This window comes from Berghia stephanieae, chromosome 1, assembly GCF_034508935.2.
Source record: "Berghia stephanieae isolate SIO BIC M18660-M18661 chromosome 1, UCSD_Bste_1.3, whole genome shotgun sequence".
Taxonomy (NCBI): domain Eukaryota; kingdom Metazoa; phylum Mollusca; class Gastropoda; order Nudibranchia; family Aeolidiidae; genus Berghia; species Berghia stephanieae.
This window is the reverse complement of record NC_088360.1, coordinates 107,738,831-107,766,534: the sequence shown is the minus strand read 5'-3', so window position 1 is coordinate 107,766,534 and position 27,704 is coordinate 107,738,831. Positions and strand designations below refer to the sequence as shown.

The following is a 27,704-nucleotide window of genomic DNA, read 5'->3' as shown; positions in this document are numbered from 1 at the left end:
TAATAATAATAATAATAATAATAATAATAATAATAATAATAATGATGATGATGATAATAATAATAATAATAATAATAATAATAATAATAATAATAATAATATGATGATGATGATGATGATGATGATGATGATGATGATGATGATGATGATGATGATGATGATGATGATGATAATAATAATAATAATAGTAATAATAAATGGCAGTTATATAGCGCTTCATTTTGTTGTCACATGCTCTAAGCGCTTTGCAGTGATATAAAACAAAACATATCACAGCAAGACAAGTAATAGATTAAAATGACCTTCATGTTAGCCTATACTAATTTAGTTTATCAGACCTGAAAATAAGTAGGAAGTCAGCCTAAAATGAAACTTACATGTTATAGTACAAGGTCATATTTACTTGGCCTTTTTTAAAAATTGAGCTTTTATAGAGCGCAATATCCACTAAACGTGCTCAAATCGCCTTACCGTTCCCTTAAAAAATAATGCGTTCGCTGAGAGTGTAAACCAACTTGACGAAACTTTAAATAAATTCTTGATTGACGTCACGAACTCTCAGGTTTGAGAGTTTTCTTTTTGTTTTTTTTATAAGATGAAGGTCATTGAATAATATTTGAAGGCGTGTTTTCTGGCCAAAATTTTAAATACGTGTTTTTCCTTTTCTCCATAGTGCTAGTGGGGAACCCGCAGTATTTACCAACAGCCACTCGTCTCTTTTAATCATTATATTATTGTCTTGTGGAAATTAACGTAGATCGAGATGAACCTTTTTGATCAACGATAAAATCGGTTCGGTAATAACGTCTGGCTACAGAAGGGCCAGATGGAGATTTCCCAAGGTCAAGGTCAAATTAAGGACGGATAATTATTTTGCCCAAGCAGATACTCTACATAACCAATACGCTTCAACAGTCGTAACGTCACTTCCCTCGTAATGACGCATGGTAACTTAGTAACTGGCTCTAAACTATCGGAACAATGGCGGACGCCCTTATGAAATATTTCTTCGACGAGCAAAAAAAGCGTATCCAGAGGAGAAAAAAACCCATTATAAATCTGATCATGTTTTGACTTTTCACATTCTGATCACAAGACATATGAAAAGTTCTAGCCAGCATGAAGAATAAAAAGTACCGATTTTCTTTGTTTAGAACCACGATGGCCGCCGTTGCTGGGCGACGTGACATCAGACTATTGAATCCAATTGACAATTTGAGTGAACGGGTGATAGAATAGAATTGCCCTTATAAGATGAAGGCCATTTTAACCGATGACTATTTGAAGGACGGTTTTTTGTTTTTTCTGGCCATCAAAACTTTAAATACGTGTTTTTCCCGAGCACGGCACAATAATAGGTTCCGGTGATATTGTTATCGGTTCCTGACCAGGCTAATCCAAAAGGGCGATTTGAGATCGATGTTTGTAGAGATAATCTGTGGCTCTCCACTGATCCGTGTCGTCTTATTTGACTACCATACGACAAGCAGGGTATTTTAATACATGTAAGGTGGAGCAATCAATCCTAAAAAAAAAATAATCAATGAATGAATGAATGAATGAATCAATCAATCAATCAATACCAATTAAATAATCGATTGTTCACTTATTATTTGACGATCGTGTTTTGTACAAAAACTGAAATACTAAGTGCCTAAAACATTATCTATTGTTCTGTCTTCTCTTTTCTCACGCCCGTGTTTATTCACCTCTCTCACCCCTTAGCTTTTTTGTTTTCTCCCTTCTCTCACGCCCGGTTTATTCATCTCTCTCAACCCTTAGCGTGTTTGTTGTATGTGATTTTAATGGGAAATGTATTGTGAAACAAATGAAACAAGCCTCCTGATTTGCCTTGCATTTGTCGAACAACTGATCAACTTAACTCACTCAACCCTAACACCGACTATATCCGTAGTTTTGCCGGGTTACTTTTACCCCATGTCTATTAAATTTCCATGAGACAAATTATAGGTGTAGTAGTAGCAAAGCCAATAATTTTAGTTTTTACATGAGTGAAAAAAAATTGTTAGTTGAATAAAACTATCTATGTGCATGCTCATTGTTAATATATTTTTTCAATTGTGAAAAGTAGCAAAAAGCTCTAGGATTGAGTGAGTTAAAGGCTAATCTGAAGCTTTAGAAAGAGAAAAAAATATATAGAAAAAATACCAATAAACGAAATAGTATATTCTTGGAATAATTGTTGACAGTACATCGTCAACAGAAAGAGCAAAATATCAACATAAGTGTAAGAGAAATAAAACATAAATGAAAATAAATAACATTCCAAGGGGAAATTTGTCTTTAGGATCTATTCCAAGGAAATACTGGAATTACTAAGGGCCACACAACGAAGTGGCCGGTGATCGAACTCGCTACCTTTCGGGTACGGAGCAAAGACTGCACCGCTGAGCCACGTTGTTCTAGATATTCATTTTCTTGGAATGTTCATATATATATATATATATATATATATATATATTTTATATATATATATATATATATGTGACTATGATTGTTTATCTTAGAACTAAACTTCCTTGAATTCCCAGGTCTGAGAGTTTTTGACAAGATGCGAGTCATCTTAATCGATTGATATTATTTGAAGGGCGTGTTTCCTGGCCAAAATTTTTAATGCGTGTTTTTCCTTTTATCCATATATTGTGCAAGTGGAGAACCCGTTGTATTTAATTTACCAACAGCCAATCGTCTCTTTTAATCATTATATAATATTGTATTTTGGAAATTAACATAGATCGAGATGAATCTTTCAGGGATATCAACGATAAAATCGGTTCGCTAATTAAGTCTGTAGCTTCCGAAGGTCAAGGTCAAATAAAGGACCGATAATTATGCCCAAGCAGATATTCTAAATTCTAAATAACCAATTGACAATTTAAGTGAGCGGGTGATAGAATTGCCCTTAATTTTCCAACAACAAAAAAATAGTTTGCAAGTTATTCGTATTTCAAACTGTTAAAAAAATAGTTTTATAATTTTTAGCTTGCGAGTAATTCTTTGCTTGTCGCCAAAAAATCCAACATGGGCTGTGCGGAACAATGATAACCTCCAACACTATTTTAAAAAAAAAGAATAGATGGAAATAATGAATTACTAGCTTTCTATACTAGAAAACGATTAGGCGTCTGTCTTTTTTCAATATTATTTTTCATTGGAAAAAATACGGTACTAAGTAAGAAATGATGGAGGTCCCGTTAGATCAGGGTAGAGCGCTCGCTTCACACCCAAAGCAAAGGGACCGAGATCGATCACGGGTGCAGTCGAAATTTTTTCTGCCCCCCCCCCCCCCACTCCCCTCTGTCCGGTCTGTTAGATCTCGCGGGAAGTACTTGCTATTGTCCATTTCACGCTAAAAAAACAGGGATAAACTCCGGCTCCTTGGACCTCAAGGTTCTGATGGACTAGAAGTTAGTAAAGATCGGTCATTTTATACAATGAGGAAAAAACCCTGCTTTTTTGGGAGCATGCCCAGTGCAGTCATTCATTCACTGTTTTCAAACCTTTTTCTTATATATGAACTATTATCATCCCAAAGGCATTACAGAAATTAATAATTTATTTACTTAAGCCCTTCATACAGAACACGGACCATCGATAAGGTTTCAGTTAAGCTTTCTGGCGCTTGGGTCAGTTTACGTATAATTATAATCCTTTTATTTTATTAATTCTTCAGTTATTTCCCCTCAACGCCTTAAAAAAATCTCTCTTTGTGAATTCATATAATTATTATGAACCTCCCTGAAAATAGTTACTAGTTTAATGCTTTTGTTGCTGATGTTCATGTACATAGATCGCAATAACCTACCCCCAGTCAAAACTCCATTTCCCATAATGCCATACTAATCACGATGAAAACAGAAAGGGGGGGGGGGGAGGGTTGGTGAACGAGCTGAGAGAGGTCTTTGATGGTATCAAATAGATAAGTCTGACCATAAAGTCGTATGGATCATAGTCCATTCCATTGTATCTAAATTCTGTAATAGACCTAAATCCAAGAATAGTGGACATAATATTCTAGGGCTACAGATAATAGTAGGCAATGTTATTAAAACTATGGAACCTGTTGTAGGGAGAAGGAACTAAGAGGATTATTTGGTTGATATGCATTAAATTACTTATCAGTAGATAGATAGATAGATAGATAGATAGATAGATAGATAGATAGATAGATAGATAGATAGATGGATAGATAGATAGATGGAATGATAGATAGATAGATAGATAGATAGATAGATAGATAGATAGATAGATGGATACATTGCTTATTATATTATGTGATCAACTTTTAAGAAATTATAGGCAATTACAGTTAAAAATACACGAACGGTCTCATTAAAAATATTATAAGTAAGGTTATTCATAGAAATAGTCAGTAAGAGAAAAGAGAAGCTGTGTAAGCGAACTAGAAGAATAATGCAGATGAAAATATTGACAGATAGATTTTAGTCAAATTATATATATATATATATATATATATATATATATATATATATATATATATATATAATATAAGGGGCGTGGCTCTATTGGTTCGAATGGTGCCTGGCACCACATCCATGTTTTAAAAATGGATAACAGCATTTTTTTAAATATATAAAACTGAGAAATGGTATATATCGCCTTTTATCAACAGTGCGAAACAGACTCCCTTTCTGTCACAACGCCTTCTATCTACGCTTTTTTCCCGATTCACACAGTCCGTTGATGACTGTCAGCGCAGCGACTGTGTACCATGGCTGAGCGAGTGACTGGATTTCCCCACTCAAACGATTGCAAGGAGAGGATTTTTGCTGGCACCATTTAAGACTATTACTATAATGTACTATAATGTTGCCACATTGAATACCTGGTTCGAATTTTTACCATCTTCACATACGAGAAAAAAACCGCCTCAGGTGCTGCAAAAATTGATATGAAGGAATGTGAACGAGTTAAGTCAAACATTTCTTGAGAGTGATGCTATATGCTAAATGCATGATCTTCGCGTGAATATGCGTGTTTGACTTTGTGTGTGTGTGTGTGCGTGCGCGTTCATCTCACATACACACACACACACACAGATAGGTAGATAGATAGATAGATATATAGATAGATAGATAGAGAGAGAGAGAGAGAGAGAGAGATCTTGTATGGTGTCATGTTTGATTTCCGAAGTGGAATGGGGGTGTTTCATGACGTAACTACAGTACTCTTTTAATAGGCCATGGGCTGTTTACATTCTTACGCTTTGTAAGTTTTGAAATTACCCTTTGTTCGATTGACATTCAATGTCTGCATGTGTCCCTTTAGCCATTTCCCTCAGTGTCCAAACTCCAATCAATATATTCGTTCGTGATTTATATAAACAAACTATTGAAAAGATTTGCAGGAATAGAAACATCACCATGCAAATTTACTTTACAAGTATGTAAGGTTTTTTTTTTTTTCTTTCTTTTGTATTTACACATGTAGCATGTGTAAGTCATTTTCGTCTGGCACCACTTTATACTGTAAGCATGCCACGCCGCTATATATATATATATATATATATATATAATATATATATATATATATATATATATATATATATATATCCTTTCTTAAAAAAATATAGCATTGTGGAGAACATTGTGCTTATTTGAGTAAATAAAAAAATTGACACGGCGCACAACTCTACTGAAAGATTTGAAAATTAGAAATGTATTTTTTACAGATAGATAAACAGATAACTTGATTTCCTTTTATAATTTAAAGTCAGTTTGAAAGTTCGTTGAGTCAAACAGATATCATAAAATATGTACCAACGACGACACTTGACTCCCAAAATCAACTAATTTTGACACTGTAAAAAGTTGTCAATTTGCGTCATCTATTTATGACATCAAGTATTACTATTACTTCCGTTGTGTTGTTGATTTAGCGGTGATCAGTGTTATTATCATGTTCTAATTGCGTGTATGTTTGTGTATGTGTGTGTGTGTGTGCGTGTGTGTTTGTGTGTGGTGTATACCTGTGTGTGTGTGGGTGTTGGCATTTTTCAGCAAATCGTGGCATTCATAGTGATATTATTCACTTGATCACATGAAGGTATTTCAGTCGCCATTTTGATTCTTTTTTTACTATTAGGGTTAGCTCGAGATCGAGGATATTTTTTTTCTATTAAGGTTAGTCATAAGTCTTAGTAAAGGTGCTAGGATGTTTGTTTTTCCATAAGTTAAGTAAAGGGGAGACATTCCGAAAGCTCTTACATCCCCAGTATTCTTTATATTTGTATTTTCACCGTTGATATTTTGTCAGGCATTTATTTATTCAATTTGTCATTATATCTAGAAGTATTTTAAAAAACTCTAGAACAAACCTTGATAGATTTGTGAAAGTTTAAAATTTCTTAATTTGACCATTGTTTTGATTTTCAGCCGCCATTTTGATTTGTTAAATATTGAAAGGTAGTGCAAAGCAGTCCGAGAGTTGTTTTTTTTCTATTAGGGTTAGCTCGAAAGGTTAGTCATAAGTCTTATTAAAGGTGCTGGGAAGTTTGTTTTTCCATAAGTTAAGTAAAGGGGAGACATTCCGAAAGCTCCTACATCCCCAGTATTATTTAAATTTGTATTTTCACCTTTGATCTTTGTCAGGCGTTTATTTATTCAATTTGTCATGATTTTTTTCTATTAGGGTTAGCTCGAGATCGGATGATTTTTTTTCCTATTAGGGTTAGTCATAAGTATTATTAAAGTGCTAGAGTGTTTGTTTTTCCTATTGGGGTTAATTAAAGGTACTAGGTTTAATTTTTTCTTGGGGTTAGTTGAGGGAATATATTATTAAATATATTATTGGGCCACACAGAAAAATCAACCGAAGATATACCAAATTACACAGACAACGTTGTTTACCAATCTGCCCTCATTAAATGATGGTGAGTACAGTATCGAATGAAAATAGTTCTTTCCCCGCGAAATTGCGGGCTTTTTACTAGTATATATATTATATATATATATATATATATATATATATATATATATATGTGTGTGTGTGTGTGTGTGTGTGTGTGTGCCTATAAGAAAAAGTAATGTTATGCTTTGCACAATACGTGTTTCAATCACAAATTAGGCCAAGATCTAAATCATTTGGTTCAATATGTTGTGTTAATTCTTTCAATGAGAAGAATTCAAACCGATAAGGTAAAAAAAAAGAAAGAAAGAAATGATCAAGACACAAACAATTCTTCGATTTTGCCTCAGGACATGGTGCTTGATTGGTTTGTTTTGTTTAGGTTTTTTCCCCTTCCTTTTCTGAAAGAATGTTTAATCACATTTCATTTTTAACAATTTCGAGCCCGGTGTTGTGTTGAAACCGTTAATTAAATTATTGATTTATTTATGCACACACACACACACACACACACACACACAAACGGACACATACACGCACACACATACACATCCATTCATAAGAATCTAGTGCCATGACACTCGTCTTTGGATCGGCAAACCCCTGGCACAATGTTGAATACTCATTAACTCTCTCCTTACCAGCTATTTTAAGGATTTTCCCCAAAACTGCACACCCAACCAACACAAAAATAGATTTGTTATCACTCAAACACAATAGAAGTATCTAAGTTCTTGCGATACATAATTTCTTTAGCAAAACATGCTCTACAACACACAATTCATTTTCTTTAAATCTTATGATGTACAAGAAAAATTTGAATAAGAAAAATGTTGGTTGTATCGTAACAAATGTGACGATTTTCCTATAATTGGTAAGGGGAGGGTTAATACCCACCATCCCACCATATAATGTAACCAACACACAAAACTATGCGTAACCTTCAACGTGTATAGTCTGATTGATGGAGTCTATCTAGTAATAACGAATCATTGAAATGGCAGTTTAAAAAACAATAACAAAAAGTTGAGTGACGTCAATTTCGTTTCACCTCTATATGCAGACCTGCCTACTAACTACATATTACGAAAATTTCGTAGAAACACGACTTTTTTGGTCCTAATTGACAATTGTGACTCTTCGCCTCAAAACGGTATTAAGTCGGGATGGTTAAGATGTTGAAAACTGAATTTATAGCCAGAAATATCAGACTTGTGTTGAGTTTGTATGTGTTATTGAGGAGAATGGATACCATGTTTTAGGGTGCTGATGCCAACAATTTATATTTTTGACCAGCTTTAACATTAAATTCACCTTTTAAGCATCTGGTTCGTTCCGACATAATACCGTTTTGAGACGATGGGTCACAATTATATAAAGCTTTTTAATTCAATAAACTTCTTTAAAACAAAGTTTTGTTGCCATAGCTGGTATATAAACGAGTTTAAAACATTAATTTAACGTATTTAAACACGCCTTGGCCATTTTAAATGGTAGTTATAATGTTCTATTGTGTCTATAAATAGAATTTCCAACACCTAGTTAATCCCGACATAAAACCGTTTTGAGATGGGCGGGTCACAATTATCAATTATCTCTATCATCACCATGATATGTGCGGTTATGTGGTTCTCTTGTGCGTGGTATGACACTCTCCATCGGACCGGAAGTTCCGAGGTTCGAGTCTCGCTTTGGGCGGCGAATGGTTGAGTCAATGGAAAAGGCCCTGTATTCACATTCTCTGCTCAACTCAATCAGATGTAACATGAGTAGTTACCCGACCGTTAACATCATTGTCTCGTATCGGAAAAAAATTATTGTACTATTATTGCCTAACAGGCGTCATGTAGTCTTTGGCTACATGCTAAGTGTTGTTGTTGGCTTGGGCCCCTTGTAATGCGTTTTGAGCACGTTTAACTGATACTTAGCTGCTATGTGCTGTGGACTGTAGAAGTATGTAATTAACAAATTTTAATATAACAGCTTGGAAAACGAACAAATTACCAAAAACACACGGAACGTTTCTTAATCAGAATCCTTCCTCAACCAATAACAAATAACCATATTATAACAACAAATACATCACTTTAAATCCAGACAAACGGCAGAGAAATATACGTTTAGTGAACACGTTTAGTGGATATTTCCCTAGATATAGATATAAATGCTCATTTTATATATTTAGTTCATATCATTAAACACTCATTACCATGTGCATACGCTGAATCAAATTCCCCATTCTAGGGTATACTTTTCTGTCAAACATTTGTTCAAATGTCTATTTAATTCATGTGTCAAAATTCATATTAATAGGTATCCGAATTATTCGACTCCAAGCTTTTCAAAAACAAATTATGATTAGTACTGAATTATATTATTATAGATGAATAAGACATACGCGAGTCCGTCAATCAGTCCTTTATAAAGTACGTAGACGTCTCTAAGAAAAAAAAAACGAAAAAAACAAAACCCCACTAATAAATTTGGCCAGAAAACTCGTTTTTCAAATATCGATCAATTAAAATGACCCTCATCTAGGCAAAAAAAAAAAAACAACAAAAAACAAAAACAAAAACCAAAAAAAAAACCTTTTAAACTTGGGACTTAGTGAAGTCCCAGGTTTGAGATTTTTTTTTTTTTGGGACAAGATGAGGGTATTTAAATCGATCGATAATTGAATGATCATTTTTTTTTTTTGGCCAAAATTTTAAATACGTTTTTTTTTTTTTCCAGAGGGTATCGCCGAGTTGTCATTCGGTCCTTTATAATTATAATATTATTATAGTAGTTAGAATTCGAAACTGTTGAATCACGAGTGTTGATAAAAAGTTCATTGCCTTTGGCTGAAAAGCTTTCAGTTTGATATCTATAATTAGTTTATGATCGTGAGGACAATTTATTATTCTTTCGAGGCTTATTTCTTTCAGATCATAATTTCTGTCCCAGTGAGCTAGTATTGTAACTGGGTGATTTCCATTACATTTCAATATAATATTATGTTACTCGTCGTCACAAAATGGTATTTTGTCGAGATGCACCGGTCCCCTTAAGCTGGATTTTGAATTAAATTGATAGGAAATACGAAATTTGATTTTCCTTTGTTAAATGCAACATTAAGGAATGGTGTGTGTGTGGGGGGGGGGGGGGGGGGGGGGGAGTTAGGCATTGCATTGTGATCCGGAAGTTTCCGGGTTCGAGCTCCGTTTTAGGCACTTTCGTTTGCATGTGTTTTTTTTTTCCTTGGGCAAGATTAATAACCCCCGATTTTCTCCCTTGGCCAACATGAGTGATTCCTGTTGACATCATATATCTTGTTTGATGTATTATCTATATTATTCCCTCATGGAATGCCTAGGCGACGGTACTCTATGATACCGTAGCGGGAGGGCTTAATTATTTTTTAAAAATTAAGAACTTCTACTTATTCCCTACCATAAAGAATAGAAATAAACATCAAGTTTTATACTTATCACTATGAATTCACTTTTTAGCACAAATCCAGACCTGTGTATTTCTACGAAAATTTCGTAGAACTACGAATTTAGACTAAACTGACAATTATAAAAAGACCTTTATTTCGATAAACTTCTTTAAAACAAATTTTTCTTGCCTGAGCTATCAAGTACACAAAGGAGCTAAAGGCATTATTTTGGCATATTAACCCTCTCCTTACCACCTACAACAAAATCGTCACATTTGTTACGACACAATAGTCAAGTCTTTGGCCACAAAAGAAATCAAATCGAGAGTTGTATTCAATAGATTGTATGCGCTTGTCTAAGAAGCCATTGCCATCCGGAAGTATAGATAGTTCGAAGATGACGTCATTCAGGCCTTTGTTATTGTTTTTGCCATCCGAGTTTGTGAGTTGTTCTCACTAAATTGTATTAACCAGACTATAAAAAATCATGATTACACAGAGTTTGTGTGTTGATCCGTTATACTTCCGGATGGCAATGTTGTGAACTCCTTGGCCAAGCGCATTCTATCTATAACGAATCAACACACAAAACTGTATGTATCCATGAACGTTTATAGTCATGTTAATACAGTTCAGTGATCATTACTCATAAACGAGGATGGCAAAAAAAAAAAAACAATAACAAAGACCTTAGTGACGTCATCTTCGAACTATCTATAGGTCAACCAATGGAATCACTTGTTTCCTTGAGCTCTACTAACGACAGCTCACCAGACGTTAAACAAACCTAAAAAGTGACGTCAAATTATAAGTCTTAGAGGGTTCTAGCGTAGCCATCGTTATGTTATAGCCTGATACTGAAATCCAAAAGGACTGGCAGTTTGACAGTCATTATTTGGTATTTGCACCGCCTAGTGAGTTGTCGTTAGTAGAGCTCATGGAAACAAGTTATTTCATTGGTTGAACTATTGAATACAACTCACGATTTGTTTTCTTTTGTGGTAAAAGACTGGCATTTTGACGTCATTTTTTGGTCAGTGTCAGGCTTTACGAAGGTCACGTCTAGTGTCAGGCTATATTATGTTAACGATGGCTACGCTATGACCCACTAGGACTTATATTTTGACGTCCTTTTTTAGGTTAGTGCAGCGCCTGGTGAGTTGTCTTTTGCCGTACTCAAGAAAACATCTGATTCCATTGGTTGAACTATTGAAAATACCTCACGATTCGTTTTCTTTTGTGGCCAAAGACTTGTCTTTTGACGTCATTTTTTTTTTTGGTCAGTGTGGGCTTGGCTAAGGAGTTCACAACATTGCCATCCGGAAGTATAACGGAACAACACACAAACTCTGTGTAACCATGAACTTTTATAGTCTGGTTAATAGATAGTATGCAGATGACGTCACTCAGGCCTTTGTTATTGTTTTTGCCATCTGTGTTTGTGAGTTGTTCTCACTAAACTGTATTAACCAGACTATAGATAGAATGCGCTTGGCCAAGGAGTTCACAACATTGCCATCCGGAAGTATAACGGACAAACACACAAATTCTGTGTAACCATGAACTTTTATAGTCTGGTTAATACAGTTTAGTGAGAACAACTCACAAACGCGGATGTCAAAAACAATAACAAAGCCCCGAGTGACGTCATCTGCATACTATCTATAAAAGTTCATGGTTACACAGAGTTTGTGTGTTGGTCCGTTATACCTCCGGATGGCAATGTTGTGAACTCCTTGGTCAAGCGCATTCTATCTATACAGTTTAGTGAGAACAACTCACAAACGCGGATGGCAAAAACAATAACAAAGGCCTGAGTTACGTCATCTTCGAACTATCTATAGATAGTTCGAAGATGACGTCACTCGTGTCTTTGTTATTGTTTTTTTTTTTTGCCATCTGCGTTTATGAGTAATGCTCACTGAACTGTATTAACCTGACTATAAACGTTCATGCAAACACACAGTTTGTGTGTTGGTCCGTTATACTTCCGGATGGCAATGTTATGAGCTTCTTAGCCAAGCGCATACTATCTATAGATAGAATGAAGTTGAAGTCACTCAGGTCTTTGTTTTTTTGTTGTTTTTTTTGCCATCCACGTTTATGAGTAATTCTCACTTAACTGTATTATCCAGACTATAAAAGTACATGGTTACACATAGTTTTGTGTGTTGGTCCGTTATACTTCCGATTGGCAATGTTGTGAGCTTCGTAGCCTAGCGCCTACTATCTATAAGTTAACAAAGGCAACGATTCGTCACATTAAAAACTAGATCAACTCTGCCGTACCCTGACCCCCCCCCCCCCCCCCCCTCTTCCCGTCACCTCCCGTCAGCCTTCTTCAGGTGTGAGACTGTGAGTGTGTGTTTATGCATGTGTGTGTGTGTGTGCGTGTGCGTTGTGTGTGTGTGTGTGTGTGTGTGTGTGTGTGTGTGTGTGAGATTTCGCACTTATTGTTCTATGCATGTCAGCTAACGTATATTATGCCTATGGTGAAAACAAATGAAAAATTGTCTTCACGGACAATAAAGATATTATTATTATTATTATTATTATTATTATTATTATTATTATTATTATTATTATTATTATTATTATTATTATTATTATTTTATTATTATTATTATTACTATTATTATTATTATTATTATTAGTAGTATAGTAGTAGTAGTAGTAGTAGTAGTAGTAGTAGTAGTAGTAGTAGTAGTAGGAGTAGTAGTAAGTAGTAGTAGTAGTAGTATAGTAGTAGTAGTAGTAGTAGTAGTAGTAGTAGTAGTATAGTAGTAGTAGTAATAGTAGTAGTAGTAGTAGTAGTAGTAGTAGTAGTAGTAGTAGTAGTAGTAGTAGTAGTAGTAATAGTAGTAGTAGTAGTAGTAGTAGTAGTAGTAGTAGTAGTAGTAGTAGTAGTAGTAGTAGTAGTAGTATTTTTATTATTATTATCATAAATGTTATCTTGTCAAACACTCTAAAACCTTTTTAAAAATCTTTAATGATACAAAACAAACAACAACAACAACAACAACAACAACAACAACAACAACAAAAATAATAATAATATAATTATTTTTTTTAAAGATACAAACTTTGACAAGGTCAGGGTCATTTCATTCGATCGATATTTGAAGGACTTCTAATCAATCAACATTTGAAGGACGAGATTTCTGGCCAAAATTTTTTTAACGGGTTATTTGTTCCGTTGTTTTTTTTTTTTTTACAGATTACTGCAGTGTTATGGATCATAATTACTTTTTGTACTGAGTCATGGATAGGTAGAATGTCTCAATGAATGAGATATGAATAAACTTATTTCTTTTTGGCTTTTTCTTCATTTTCAGTAAAAGCTGTTTTATATATATATATATATATATATATATATATATATATATATATATATATATATATATATATATATATACAGTCGTCTAACTTAAACAAAACAGAGCAATTAATTGAGCTTTGAGCTTTTATATAGCGCAATGTACCTAATTATTGTACTTTGAGCTTTTATATAGCGCAGTGTCCACTACACGTGCTCAAAGCGCTTTACAAGGGGTCCCTGACCAACAGCAACACTTAACAAGGACGACGGGACCTGACGCCTGTTAGGCCATATTACACAATTTTTGAATACCATCCCAAATCACCGCTCAACTCATAATCTACAAGAATTTAACACATTATGCGTACGTTGTAATTTTCATGCAATTGAGCTTTTAAGTAAAAAAAAAACCCTTAAAAGTTTTATTATGGACTATAGACTAAGAGATAGAAAAGTTAAGAAAAAAAAAAGAGACAGAGAAAGCACGAAACGGCGTTACTCTTTGCGAAAGTAAATAAAATTTGACTTTATAAAAATTGTATGACGTCTACTTATAAGTTTTAAAAGTCAAAAGCTTAAAAGCTACTTTCCGGAAAATGTCCATGACTTAGAGCATTCTATTTCATATAATAAAAATAGTCAATGTGTTTATAAAGATCAGGTCTGGTAGCCCAAATTGTTATTGACCAATTGTTGTGATGAAAATGCGCACTCTCAAACAAAACCAAGCCCGTAATTGCGTTCAGTTATCAGACCTGCAAATATGTTCACATCGACGTGTACATATATGCAGGTCTGACATCCGAACTCACTTATGGGCCTAGTTTAACATTGTTGTGATGGATACTATTTTGCGTCATTTTTTTTTTTAGATTCCCATTACAACAATGAGCCCATAAGGAATTGGGTTATCAGACCTGCAAATATATGCACGTCGGTTCACATTGAGTAAGATATTCAAACACCTGATATACATACCTATATCACGAAATAAAACCTCCGAATGTTAAATAAATGTTATATTCTGGCATATAAGCCACAAGTAATGAATGCGGGAGATAGAATTCCATTACACTTGTAAATAAATTATGATTCCACTCCAAACAGTTTGAAGCCTGAAGTTTCCAGCACTGAAAGTAGTTAGAATTAGTCCTTGGACGATAGCCTTAACAATGGCCTGGCTTATGACGATTACTTTCACTGATCCGTGGCGATTGGTTATTCATTTCCTTTAGTGATGAGTTTATAGCTGAAGCACCTACATGGTATGGTATATTTATATATTATACCTGTTGCCGAGGTCATTGAACCGTGACTGCTATTCTAACAACGATAAACCGTCCTGTACCTGTCTTAGACTATCGATAGGTTCCACTGATTAATATGATTTGGTGACGACATTAGCGCTCAGCATCAGAAGAAAAAAAAAATCCAACAAACCCAAAACATTACGTCCTCCGGAGTAGCACTTTAGGGCTCAGCATCAGAAAAAAATAACCTTAGACATTACGTCCTTCGCACAGCACCTTACTACATTAACGCTCAGCATTAGAAGAAAAAACAAACCCACAACCCGCGCAGCACCTTAACACTCTCCTTACCAGCCATTTTTAGGATTTTCCCCAAAACTTCACACCCAACTATCACAAAAATAGATTTTTTATCACTCAAACACAATAGCAGTAAGTTCTTGCGATACATAATTTCTGGAGCTAAACATGCTCTACAACACACTGTTCATTTTCTTTAAATTTTATAATGTACAGAAGAATTTAGAATAAGAAAAACGTTGGTTGTATCGTAACGAATGTGACGATTTTCCTATAGTTGGTAAGAAGAGTGTTAAGACATGAAATTAATTAAGAAATTAAGGAGCAGGCACCGCTGTTTGAATAGCATAGAAATGTAATCATCTTTATTCATCCCATAGGGGACATTTGTCTCTAGGGTCTATTCCAAGGGAAGACTGGAATAACCCAGGCGTCAGCCGCAGTGCAGCGCCGCAAATTGAGCTAGGGCGAGGTGACTTGCTCAAGGCCTTACAGCGCAGCGGCGGGTGATCGAACTCGGTACCTCTCAGGTACGATGAAAAGACCGTACCGCTTAGCCACGCTGTCCCTGTTATATAAAGAACTGAACAAGTGTTTATAATGAAAGGTGCCAGACAAGGCAAGAAAGAAAAATATTTTTTTTAAAAACCCATCCCAAAAAATTAGTCTTCCTCCCTAGTCAAGGCGACTGATTTTTTTGGATGTTTTTGGTTTGTTTGTTTTCTTGTATTTTTCATTTTTGCTTTGTCTGGCACCTTTCATACACACTTGTTCAGTTCTTTATCTTAAAACGTCGTCGTTCATGAGTTCATATGAGATGACCAATCAAACAAACATTTGATGTCAGCATGAATCACTCGTGTTGTCCAAAGTGAGCAATGCAGGAGTTACTGATCTTGTTCAATGCCCCCCCCCCCCCCTCCCCCCAAAAAAACAACAAAAAAAACAAACAAAAAAGAAAAAAACAACAAAAAAACAAACCAACAAAAAAAACAAACAAACAAAAAACAAACAAAAAACAAAAAAAAAACAAAAAAAAAACAAAACAAACAAACAAACAAAACCGCATATGCTTGAAGCGGGACTCAAACTAAGGACGACCAAGACCATAATATAGAAATGCGTTAACCTAACCACTAGAACACACAATATTGTCCGTTACAAAATTAATGTGAAATCAAGCCCATAATTGCGATCGGTTACCAGACCTGCTTAATTGTGCATCTTTGTTTTAGACCTTGTTACTTGCCTCATTATACGTCCTGAAATATATAAAAAAGAATTCCCAATTTCATAAAAATTAAAAATTTAAATAGTCTGAGATATATTTGAATTCATTTGGGAAGAAAATTTTAATATGAATTAATTGAGCGCAGAATATACTACTACTACTACTACTACTACTACTACTACTACTACTACTACTACTACTACTACTACTACTACTACTACTACTACTACTATATAGTAATAATAATAATAATAATAATAATAATAATAATAATATAATAATAATAATAATAATATATAATAATAATAATAATAATATATATAATGATAATATATATAATAATAATAATAATAATAATAATATATAATAATAATAATAATATATAATAATTAATAATATAATAATAATAATAATAATAATAATATAAGTACGTTTATCTTATATCCTTTTAACTACCCCCCCCCCCCCCCCCCACCCTCCATCTCTTGTCCACCCAGCAGTGATCGGGAAGCTGAGTCTGGTAAACCTAACGGAAAGTATTTTGCGATAGACTAGCGTCCTATCAAAAGGGTAGTAAGCAATTTCTATTTTCCGTTTCACGCTATATAAACCGGGATAAACTCCAGCTACATGTGTTCTGAAGGACTATTTTTTGAATTGTTATCATAATCTTATCAACATTAACACCACGATATGCCTATTCACTACGTAACACCATGTTTAAGTAAGATTATACAATTCAGTCCGAGCAGTCGCAAATTAACACTTGTATGGCATTTTCCTGACGTAAGAGGAATAATCACTGTAAGAAAAGGGTTATCGTCGTTCTTACGATGCATATAGCCTGTAACTAATGACAGACTTGTGATTAACTAGAATAATGCCATATTCTGGAAAAACGTATTTAAAAATTTGGCCAGAAAACTCGCTCCTTCAAGTATCCATCGATTTAAATGAACTCTCATCTTGACAAACACTCTCTCAAACCTGGGACATCACCCAAGTCCTGGGTTTGATAATTTTTGTTGTTGCCAAGATGAAGGTCGTTAAAATCGATCGATAACGGAAGGATGAGTTTTCTGGCCAAATTCTTTTAATTATGTTTCTTTCCAGAGTATGGAAGTTTGCTGGATAAATGAAGCTGCATAGCAGTTTGTTTGACTTGGGGCAAAGCATTGAATGCTGCAATGTAATATTGGCATAATCTATCAAGAGCTGTGGGAAATCAATAGATTTGACAATGTCTTTTTAAAGAAAAAAAAATTCAAGACATTATGAATTTGAAAGAAATAACTGGACTTCGATGAACTGAAATTATAATAAATAGATTGATTCTAATTTAAACAAACCGTGCATGACAACATAATTTTATGTCAGATGAAATTCCATCTCGTATTGCGCTTCCTTTCTCAAACAGGAAAAGTGTAAGGGAATATTTAAATATAGATTTTAAAGTGAGTCTTTTCAAAAAATAAATTTTAAAAATGTTGAGAGCGGTGGGAGCTGCTTGAAGCCCGGGATCGTAAAAATATTCACAAAAAGGTGAAAATGGAAATGCCTTGGGTGGAAACAGTATTTTCACCGACGTGCACTTATTTGCAGGTCTGATAACCCAATTACTTATGGGCTAATTGTTGTAATGGACATCTCAAAAAATGACGCAAAATATTATTGTCCGTTACAACAATGTTAAACTTGGCCCATAAGTGAGTTCGGATGTCAGACCTGCATATATTATGTACACGTAGATTTTCACCTTTTTTGTTAGTATTTTCTGATCAGATGTTTGTTGTTTTTTTTTTTAAACTACCGTTCACTGAATTTACATGAATCATCTTGACCATAATGTTTTAGAAAATTTCTCCAAGAGTTTGTAGAGAATTGTATTGTATGTTCGTTAGTGGGAAGAAGGTAAAAAAAAAAGAAAATAGATAGAGGGGGTGAAATTACAGCACATATTAAGTATCATTTCAAAGCCTTGAAGAGAGATAGTTGAAAGAAAAATCACAATAAATTTATTTCCTCAGAAGCAAAACAAAAAAGAGTTTTGGGGTGAATTCAATAAGGCTTTTTAAAATATTTGTATTTCTCCACTGTGAATCAAGAAGAAATAAAAGCACTTGATAAGCGAGCTGGTAACGAAGATAAATGTTATTATAAATAAGTCCACTCACATCAATGTCTTTCTTTGACAAAGGCGTTGGTCACGGTTGGGTGACCATGCAAGATTAGTGGATTAAAGGTACCGCGTTTACTGCACGGATCGTTGCAGATAGCCATGTGATAAATATACGTCAAGTGGTGCAAAAACAATCGTCTGTAAAGAGCCCCTTCTTCAGACTGATTACTGACCGTGTCAGCTTTAAAACTCGACCCTTGGCGGCACTGGTCAATGTTTGACTTGGTAATGGTTTGTTTCAAATGTTAGAGTGAATGACATAATCAGTCGGATGGTGAAAAGGTTTGAAACGAGATATTGCTAAGTTTAGTTAGAAGGTCAATTTTTAAAATCTAAAATGAATTCTTGTCATAAATGATTAAATCAACCCTTTTTGTTCATCTTCAGGAAATATCAAAGCTTAATTTCACTTCTAAATATTTTTAAAAGCTAGTTAATTTGAAAAAGAATGAAATTTGAAAAAAAGTTGCTGGATACCTTTCCCATATGTCCAACCATAACTTCATAAAAAATCACCCGATTTACTTTAAAGACAGATTGAAATGCTCTGGGGAGCATATTCTTTCAGAAAATGAAAAAAAATAAATAAATGAACTCCCAAATGTTCACCTTCCGACTGATTATGTCCTGCACGTGTCACGTGAATATTAACCTTCAACAGATTGGGTTAGATTTTATTTTAATTTAAAAAATAAACGTGGGCATTTATATAGCGTAATATTTATTAAACGTGCTCAAAGCGCTTCAAAAAGGGTCTCTAACAAACAGCAACACTTAACATGTAGGCCGAGACATGACGCCTGTATGCGGTATTTCAATACTTTTTCGACAGAGACAAACAACGCTGCTACGGGCCAGGTACTCATTATACACCTGAAAATATGTGTAAAGAGCCTTTTTCCAAGGACTCAATTATGCGCCGCTCAGAGCGGGATTCGAATCCTAGATCTTCTGGTCCAGAAGGGAAGGCGAATGTCATACCACTGTGCCAGATACCCGTACTTTAATCTGACATCGTATTAACTGTTTGTCGTCGTGAAAAACAAAACAGCAATGCGATTTGGACTTTAATTTGAAGCCATTGCGACGTATCTCTTCTTATATGCGGCTATGTGTCTAGTGGTATGACACTTGCTTTCGGATCGGAAGGTCTTGGGTTCGAGCCTGGCTCGGCGCATAGCTGAGTCCTTGAAGAAGGCTCTTTGCTCACTTTTTCTCACCGTAATCAGGTGTAAAATGAGTACCTGGCCGTCAACAGCTTTGTGTCTGTCGAAAGAATTGTGACATCGCCTAAATGGCGCTTTGAGCACGTTTAGCGGATATTGCTCTATATAAAAGCTCAATTTTTCAAAATATATATCTTGTTATACCGGCTAGTTATGATGTTATAAATAGACAAATCACGGGAAACGTGTATGGCTTAAAGGAAATTCAATCTCATCCTTAAAGGGTTAAATATAATATTATATCATTATGACAATCAAGTTGGATTAGGATTACAGGGACAGATATCGTATATTTGATGATACTTGACCTTGCACATGCCAGATTATGATAATGTGATTTAACCAAAACATATCAAAAGAACAGTCTTCTACCCCTCTGCCTAAATAGTAACGCGTAGTGATAATATGTTTACAATAATAATAATAATAATAATAATAATAATAATAATAATAATAATATAATAATAATAATAATAATATAATAATAATAATATTAATAATAATAATAATAAAAATAATAATAATATAATAATAATAATAATAATAATAATAATAATAATAATAATAAATAATAATAACAATAATAATAATAATAATAATAATAATAATAATAATAATAATAATAATAATAATATAATAATAATAACAATAATAATAATAATAATAATAATAATAATAATAATAATAATAATAATAATAATAATAATAATAATAATAATAATAATAATAATAATAATAATAATAATAATAATAATAATAATAATAATAATAATAATAATAATAAACATGTTTATATAATAATATTATGTGATGTCAGATTATAAATCGTTAACTTTCACTAAAATTAGAGTGTTTTAAAAAGAAGTATCTATCTTTTAAATATTTTTGAAAATGTCTTTTAGATACTCAGAGATGACGAAATCGGAATGGATTGAGGGGTAGAATAAAAGATTTCGTACACTCTTGCGTTTTGGAATTCGGACTTAGTTCCCAACGCGCATTCGCAAGCTCTTGTAGCGGTTTGAAACACGTCAGGAATTCCAAAAAGCAAGAGTGTAAGAATCGTATATTGTTTGCGGGTATCCCGGACATACTGTAGCAAGTTGTAGTATTAATTTAATTACAGAATACTATACTATAATGGATTTATATAGCGCATAAATCCAATCAAAATTGCTCACTGGCGCTCATTAAAAAATCTATGTTAAAATATTCCTCTTTGTCCTGTTCGAGAAAAGAAACTCATCCAACATTACTAGAAAGAATTTCTTCTGACAAAAAATTATGTCGTAAATGGTTTGTGTAAGTTAGAATCAATCTATTTATTATAATTTCAGTTCATCTAAGTCCAACTGCTATCTTCTTCAAAGTCATAGTGTTAGGATTTTTTTCCCTTTAAAAAGAACGATAATGCCGCATTATTGCCGATAAGATAATATCAACCAAACTAATTAATAATTGCAAGCAGAGCAGCTAGTTTTCAAGAGCCTCAATAGGGTTCAACAGTCGTGATGTCACTTCCCTCGCAATGACGCATAGTAACTGGTTCTAAACTATCGGAACAATGGCGGACGCCTTTATGAAATACTTCTCCGACGAGCAAAAAAAAATGTATCCAGAGGAGAAAAACATGATAAATCTGGTCAGGTTTTGACTTTTATACATCCTGAGCACATGACATGTGAAAAAGCTCTAGCCATCATGATGAATACAAAGTACCAATTTTCTTTGTTTAGAACAAAGCTGCTCGTTGCTGGGCGGACGTGAGATCCGACTATTGAATCCTATTACTATTTCTACAACTACGAGTAGTTCTCGGAACGAGTCTCACTGAGCTAATCCGGCACTTGTCTATGTTTGGAGAATCAATTCCCATAATAGACGGATATTCCTGAGGTATGTATCGAGTCCACGACATCCACTCAAGACTAATTTATGCACCCCTCAATATTAATCGCGTCCACTCAAGGCAGACGCCTCGGACTCCTGCAGAAAGTGCCAACTGGGTGTCATTACCCGCTCCAAGGTTGCACTGTAGTTAGGCTTATTACTACCGTTAAAAATAATATATATATATATATATATATATATATATATATATATATATATATATATATATATATATATATACCCTTCCTCCACGACGTCATAAGATATCGTCGCCTAGGCATTCCATGAGGAAATATAGATAATTCATCAAACAAGATGTCTGATGCCAACAGAAATCACCCATGTTCTCCAAGTGAGCAAATCGGCGGTTAATTATCTTTGCCCAAGGAAAAAAAACGAAAGGACCTGAAGCGGGGCTCGAACCCGGGACCTTCCGGGTCACTGTGCAATGCCTTAACCACTCGGCCATCCGCCCCCCATTACTACCATAACATAAATAAATAGATAAATTCTCTTTATTCGTCCATAAGGGGACATTTTTCTTTAGGATATATTCCAAGGGAAGACTGAAATAACCCATGCATCAGCCGTAGTGCAGCACTGCAAAATGAGCTAAGGCGAGGTGACTTTCTCAAGACCACATGACGCGGCGGCTAGGCGAACCGTGGCCTTCGTAAAGTTATGGCCTGATACTGACCAAAAAATGACGTCAAAATGCCAGTCTTTGACCACAAAAGAAAACAAATCGTGAGTTGTATTCAATAGTTCAATCAATGAAATAACTTGTTTCCATGAGCACTACTAACGACAACTCACTAGGCGGTCCAAAAACCAAATAATGACGTCAAACTGCCAGTCCTTTTGGATTTCAGTATCAGGCTATAACATAACGGTGGCTACGGTGAACTCGGTACCTTTTGGGTACGAAGCAAAGACCGTACCACTGAGCCACGATGTCCCTTTATGCCTAGGAGATGGAATGTTGATCTCAGAATCGTTTTCGTGACCATGAAGAGTTATTTTTGAGATAGTGTTTGTCAATTAATTTTTTTCCGACAGAGACAACGCTGTTAACGGCCAGTTAATCATTTTACACCTGAGTACGAGAGAATGTGATAAAGGAATTTTTTTCCAAGGACACAACTATGCGCCGAGCGAGGCTCGAACCCAGGACCTTCCGATCCGAAAGTAATGTCATATCACAAGACCACGTAGTCTCACATTGAAACACATTGATGGTGACTTTTCACTTTATTATATTATTATATCATTCTGTTGGCTCCTTGGCAATTTTTTTAAATTTTCAGTTCTGCCCTTTTGAGAAATTATGTTCATAAAACATTTTTTTTTTTTTTTTTTTTTTTGTGTTTTTTTTTTTTGTTGTTTTTTTTTTAGTCATTTGTAAAATACTACATACACATATACATATACTGCCGTACTCTGGAGAGGGAAAAAAACAACCCATATTTGAAAATTTGGCCAGAAAACTCGTCCTTCAAATTATATCGATCGATTTAAATGACCCTAATCTTGGCAAAAACTCTCAAACCTGGGACTTCGCATGAAGTCCCAGGTTTGAGAGTTTTTGCCAAGATGAGGGTCATTTTAATCGATTGATATAATTTGAAGGACGCGTTTTCTGGCCAAATTTTCAAATATTATGGGTTTTTCTTCCAGAGTACGGCAGCATACTTGTAAGGGCATAAAACGAGTGAAGCTGGCTGACCTCATCCCACGCTTTTCTTTACTATTTCAGACGTAATGAGCTTCCCAGACTGATTCGTATATTATAGTATTGTTCTTTCCCAAAATCAAGCCGAGGTTTTGTTTCCAACGTAGATGAATGAACGATGATGGATCCAATATTCGGCCTGCCGTGTATCAACGACTCACGGGCTATGGACAATGCCAGGAACAGGAACTACATCGCCGAGAAGAACCTGCTTCTGAAATTCGAATCGCTCGATCTTGCTAAGAAATCTGCGTAAGTAAATATGTAAATAAATGATGGTAATGGACTCGATGACGTCATAAATATTATGCTGTCATCTTTACTCGGTTGGGGGATTTCGATAGCCCCAGTTGGTAGATCACTCCCTTCACACGCAAAGGGACCAGAAATCGATCCCGGGTGAAGTCGAGTTTTTTTTTTTCTTCTGATTCCCCTGTCCACTCAGCAGTGATTGGGTACCTGGGTCTGTTAGATCCCGTGGAAAGTACTTTGCGATAGACTAGCGTCCTATCCAAATGATAGCAAGCAAACTCTTTCTCCATGGGCCTAAAGGTTCTGAAGGACTATTTTACTACTTTTTACTTGGTCGGGACATACTTTGAAAAGGTGTGTCTGAAACACAGTCGGACAAAGTACGAAGAAGGGGGGAGGGGGGGGGGGGGGCAACGTGGGTCAGGTCTTTGCTTCGTACCCGAAAGGTACCGATTTCGACTACCTGCCGCTGCGCTGTGTGGCCTTGAGCAAGTCACCTCGCCCTAGCTTAATTTGCGGCGCTGCATTGCGGCTGACGCCTGGGCCATTCTAGTCTTCCCTTGGAATAGACCCTAGAGACAATTTGCCCCTATAGGATGAAGAAAAGGAATTTTATTTTATTTTATATATTTAAGAAAAATACATGTAAAATTCATTCTCTAAACATTAGTTATTTTGGTTTTTCTTTTCGATTTGTTTGAAAGGGTTTTATACACATCTTTTCCAATTTTTATCTTTCATTACTGTCCGCATCCCCCCCCCCCCCCCCACGTTCTTTTTTTATTTTCTCACGGTTCATACAATATTATATTGTCACGTCACCCCTTTGGTTGGTGGTTCAATCTTAGATTGAGCATTGCTATTATCTCTCTCTCTCTCTCTCTCTCTCTCTCTCTCTCTCTCTCTCTCTCTCTCTCTCTCTCTCTCTCTCTCTTTTTTTTTTTTTTCTTCTTCTTCTTTTTTTTTTTTTTTTTTTACTGTTCTGGCTTGTTGCACACACCAATGCGATCTATCAACCACCAACAATTCGGCTATGTGGCCTAATGGTATGACACTCGCTTTCGGATCGGAAGGCCCTGGGTTCGAGCCTCGCTCGGCGCATAGTTGAGTTCTTGGGAAAATGCTCTTTACTCACATCCTCTCACCGTACAGCCAGGTGTAAAATGAGAAACCTGGCCATTAACAGCGTTATCTCTGTTGAAAAAAAAATATTGTAATATCGCCTAACAGGCGTCATGTATCGTTCTACATGATATACGTTTATATGATCAAATCCCCTTGTAAAGCGCTTTGAGCACATTCAGTGGATATCGCGCTTTATAAAAGCTCATTTAATTTTTTTTTATTTCACAAAAACTGCTATTATGGTTTAAAATAATGTGACATTTAATTACATACGTCACTATTGTTTCATATTCATAGTTTTTTTTTGTTTGTTTTTTATTTGTTTTTTTTTTCATTGAGCACAAAAGGAAGAGAAAAGAATAGATGTATTGCTCTGAAGGTGAACGACTCAAAGTAATGAACGTTGGCAACCTTTGGCCCTTCTTAACGCAAAACGTATGAATTGCGAGTGGTTGAAAGTATATTCAGTCATTTTTTTTTTTATCATATGCTGAGGGATAATGAGGTGTAAAAAACAAAAACAAAACAAACAAAAATTGAGCTTTATATAGCGCAATATTCACTAAGCGTCTTCAAAGCGTTTTATAAGGTTCGTGTAGTCTAGATATTTTTGAAATTATTCATCAAATTATTAATTTACACTTCATGACATTTGATATGATATGATTGATATATATATATATATATATATATATATTATATATATATATATATATATATATATATATATATATATATATATACACACATTTTCATTTTAATCTGTGTTTAACCGCTGTTGCATAACACACCCGCAAAGATTAATTCAGTTTTTATAAAGTCATCGCAAAAAGATACAGCAAGGTGCCGCTGAAAACAATAAAGGTCGTAGTGAAAGCTTGATATGAAGGCATGTAATATCTAGATACATTGTACACGCCAAGATAGCAATTGTTTTGTTACTAACCGACGTGCGCTTATTTTGATAACCCAAATCCTTATTATGGGCTCACTCTTGTAATGGAACTTTTTTTTTAATAACGCAAAATATTGTCCATTGCAACAATGTTAAATTTGGCCCATAAGTTGGTATTCGGATGTCAGACCTGTATATATGTTCACGTCGTTACCAACTATTCAAAACTGCTTTTTATCATTTACAAATGTCTTTAAAATACAACAGCAAAAACTAAGCCAAACTGATTTTTTATCCCGTTTCAGATCTGGAAAATTGCTGACTAATCGGTATTGTGCTGGGGATTTCCTGGAATCTTTAGATTTAAACGCTGGAAAGTCTCCACGACGAGGGGGGCATAGGGACAGGCAAATGACGAGAAGTATGAGTCTGCGCGAGTTGGACAAACGTATAACGGAAGTGAAAGACCGGAAATACTATGTCCAATCGCCTATTCAGATTAAAAAGCTCACCAGAAAAGCCAGCAATCCTAACAGTACGATCGTGGTGAAGAAAGAACCCGCTCTCCCCATGAACACATTCGATTCTTCGTCTAGTCACATCGTACACCTGGAGCATCACGAACGTTGCCTCCCAATCAACCGCCAGAAGCACGCGATGAGAGACGCTTACGAACGCGCCACGACCGAAGATGTTTACTTCAAGAGACAAAGAGCTCTACCTACAAATCATTCACCCATTTCTGACAGCCCGCATCGAGATTGTGATAGACTCTCATGTGAATCCCCTGGATATTCAAAGGCTTTGAATGGTAAACAGAATCAGCATCGCAAAACACCCCGGTCTTGAGCAAATGCTTCATAATGTGATTCAATTAAATATGAACATAACAACAAATGCATACCTGCCGACAATGACAAAAAATTCGTAGAATTACGAATTTTTGGCTCCAATTTCAGAACTTCATACTAATTTATTGAAAATGAAAGCTACATAATAATAATAATAATAATAATAATAATAATAATAATAATAATAATAATAATAATAATAATAATAATAATAATAATAATAATAATAATAATAATAATGCGCCAACATCTCATGCAATATGAGCTCTATGTGCTGATGGATTTTGAAGTGTTTTTTTTTAAATCCTTGTGAGGGTAAATTGTTAATGTTTAAAGTTAACGACTACAATTTTTATCTCCCCAAAATTACGAATTTTAAGATTTTCTAGTTGGCAGGTCTAAGCAAATTAATGTGTTCACGTGTTTCTGAAGCACCCCGTGTTATTTTGTTAATAGCAACACTGTCGCACTCTGAAAATAAAACCACGGAAATCCCAATTTTGAAAGTTTTTGGCAAGATGAGGGTCATTTTAATCGATCGATATTTGAAGTAAAAATTTCCGGCCAAAATTTAAATGAGTTTTTATGTTTGCTTTGTTTCTTTCTTTTTTTTTTTAAGGTTTCTTTTTTCAGGGTATGGCAAAAAAAAAAAATATTTTCAATATTTCAAATGAGAAAATTATTACATGATGTTTGAGCTCTTTCTTTTTCTAAATGACTCCGGTTTATTTTTGGCATGTTTTGTTTTGTTTTGTTTTTTTGGGGTGGGGGGGGGGGGTATTTTTTAATCTACAAATTATGTGACACACCCTGCCAATCCGGTATTAACCTTTTATTCTCCTCAATTAAACATAAACATAATCTCCAAGTTGAAAATGTTTGACTGTATATTTAGTTTTTGTCATCAAAATCACCCCGTCATGGTACCGTTTTGGGGCGGTGTGGCACATATTATGATCAAAACTACGAATCTAAGTCAGTGTGTTCTTATTTACAGGTCTGAGAACCCATAATATTGGTTTAGGCTCATTGTTGAAATGGAAATAAAACTTGAGCTTTTATATAGCGCAATATCCATTAAACGTGCTCAAAGCGTTTTACAAAGGGTCCCTGAACAACAGCAACACGTAACATGTAGAACGAGA

The 27,704-nt window shown here is 34.8% G+C and overlaps 2 protein-coding genes across 2 annotated transcripts in view; one reads left to right on the top strand and one right to left on the bottom strand.

Moving 5' to 3' along the window:
* The window catches only part of LOC144962682 (uncharacterized), a 44,333-nt gene extending 29,555 nt beyond the window's left edge, over positions 1-14,778 (bottom strand). Inside the window, exon 1 of the mRNA XM_078895820.1 lies at positions 14,607-14,778. The gene's annotated coding sequence lies outside the window, so the exon portion shown is untranslated. The remainder of the gene's footprint in view (positions 1-14,606) is intronic.
* LOC144962683 (uncharacterized) overlaps positions 1-27,135 on the top strand; it is a 41,548-nt gene extending 14,413 nt beyond the window's left edge. The window contains exons 2-3 of the mRNA XM_078895821.1: positions 23,461-23,688; positions 26,014-27,135. Coding sequence (XP_078751947.1) covers positions 23,555-23,688; positions 26,014-26,557 — 678 coding nt within the window. The 5' untranslated portion in view covers positions 23,461-23,554 and the 3' untranslated portion in view covers positions 26,558-27,135. The remainder of the gene's footprint in view (positions 1-23,460; positions 23,689-26,013) is intronic.
* Positions 27,136-27,704: the final 569 nt, after the last annotated feature.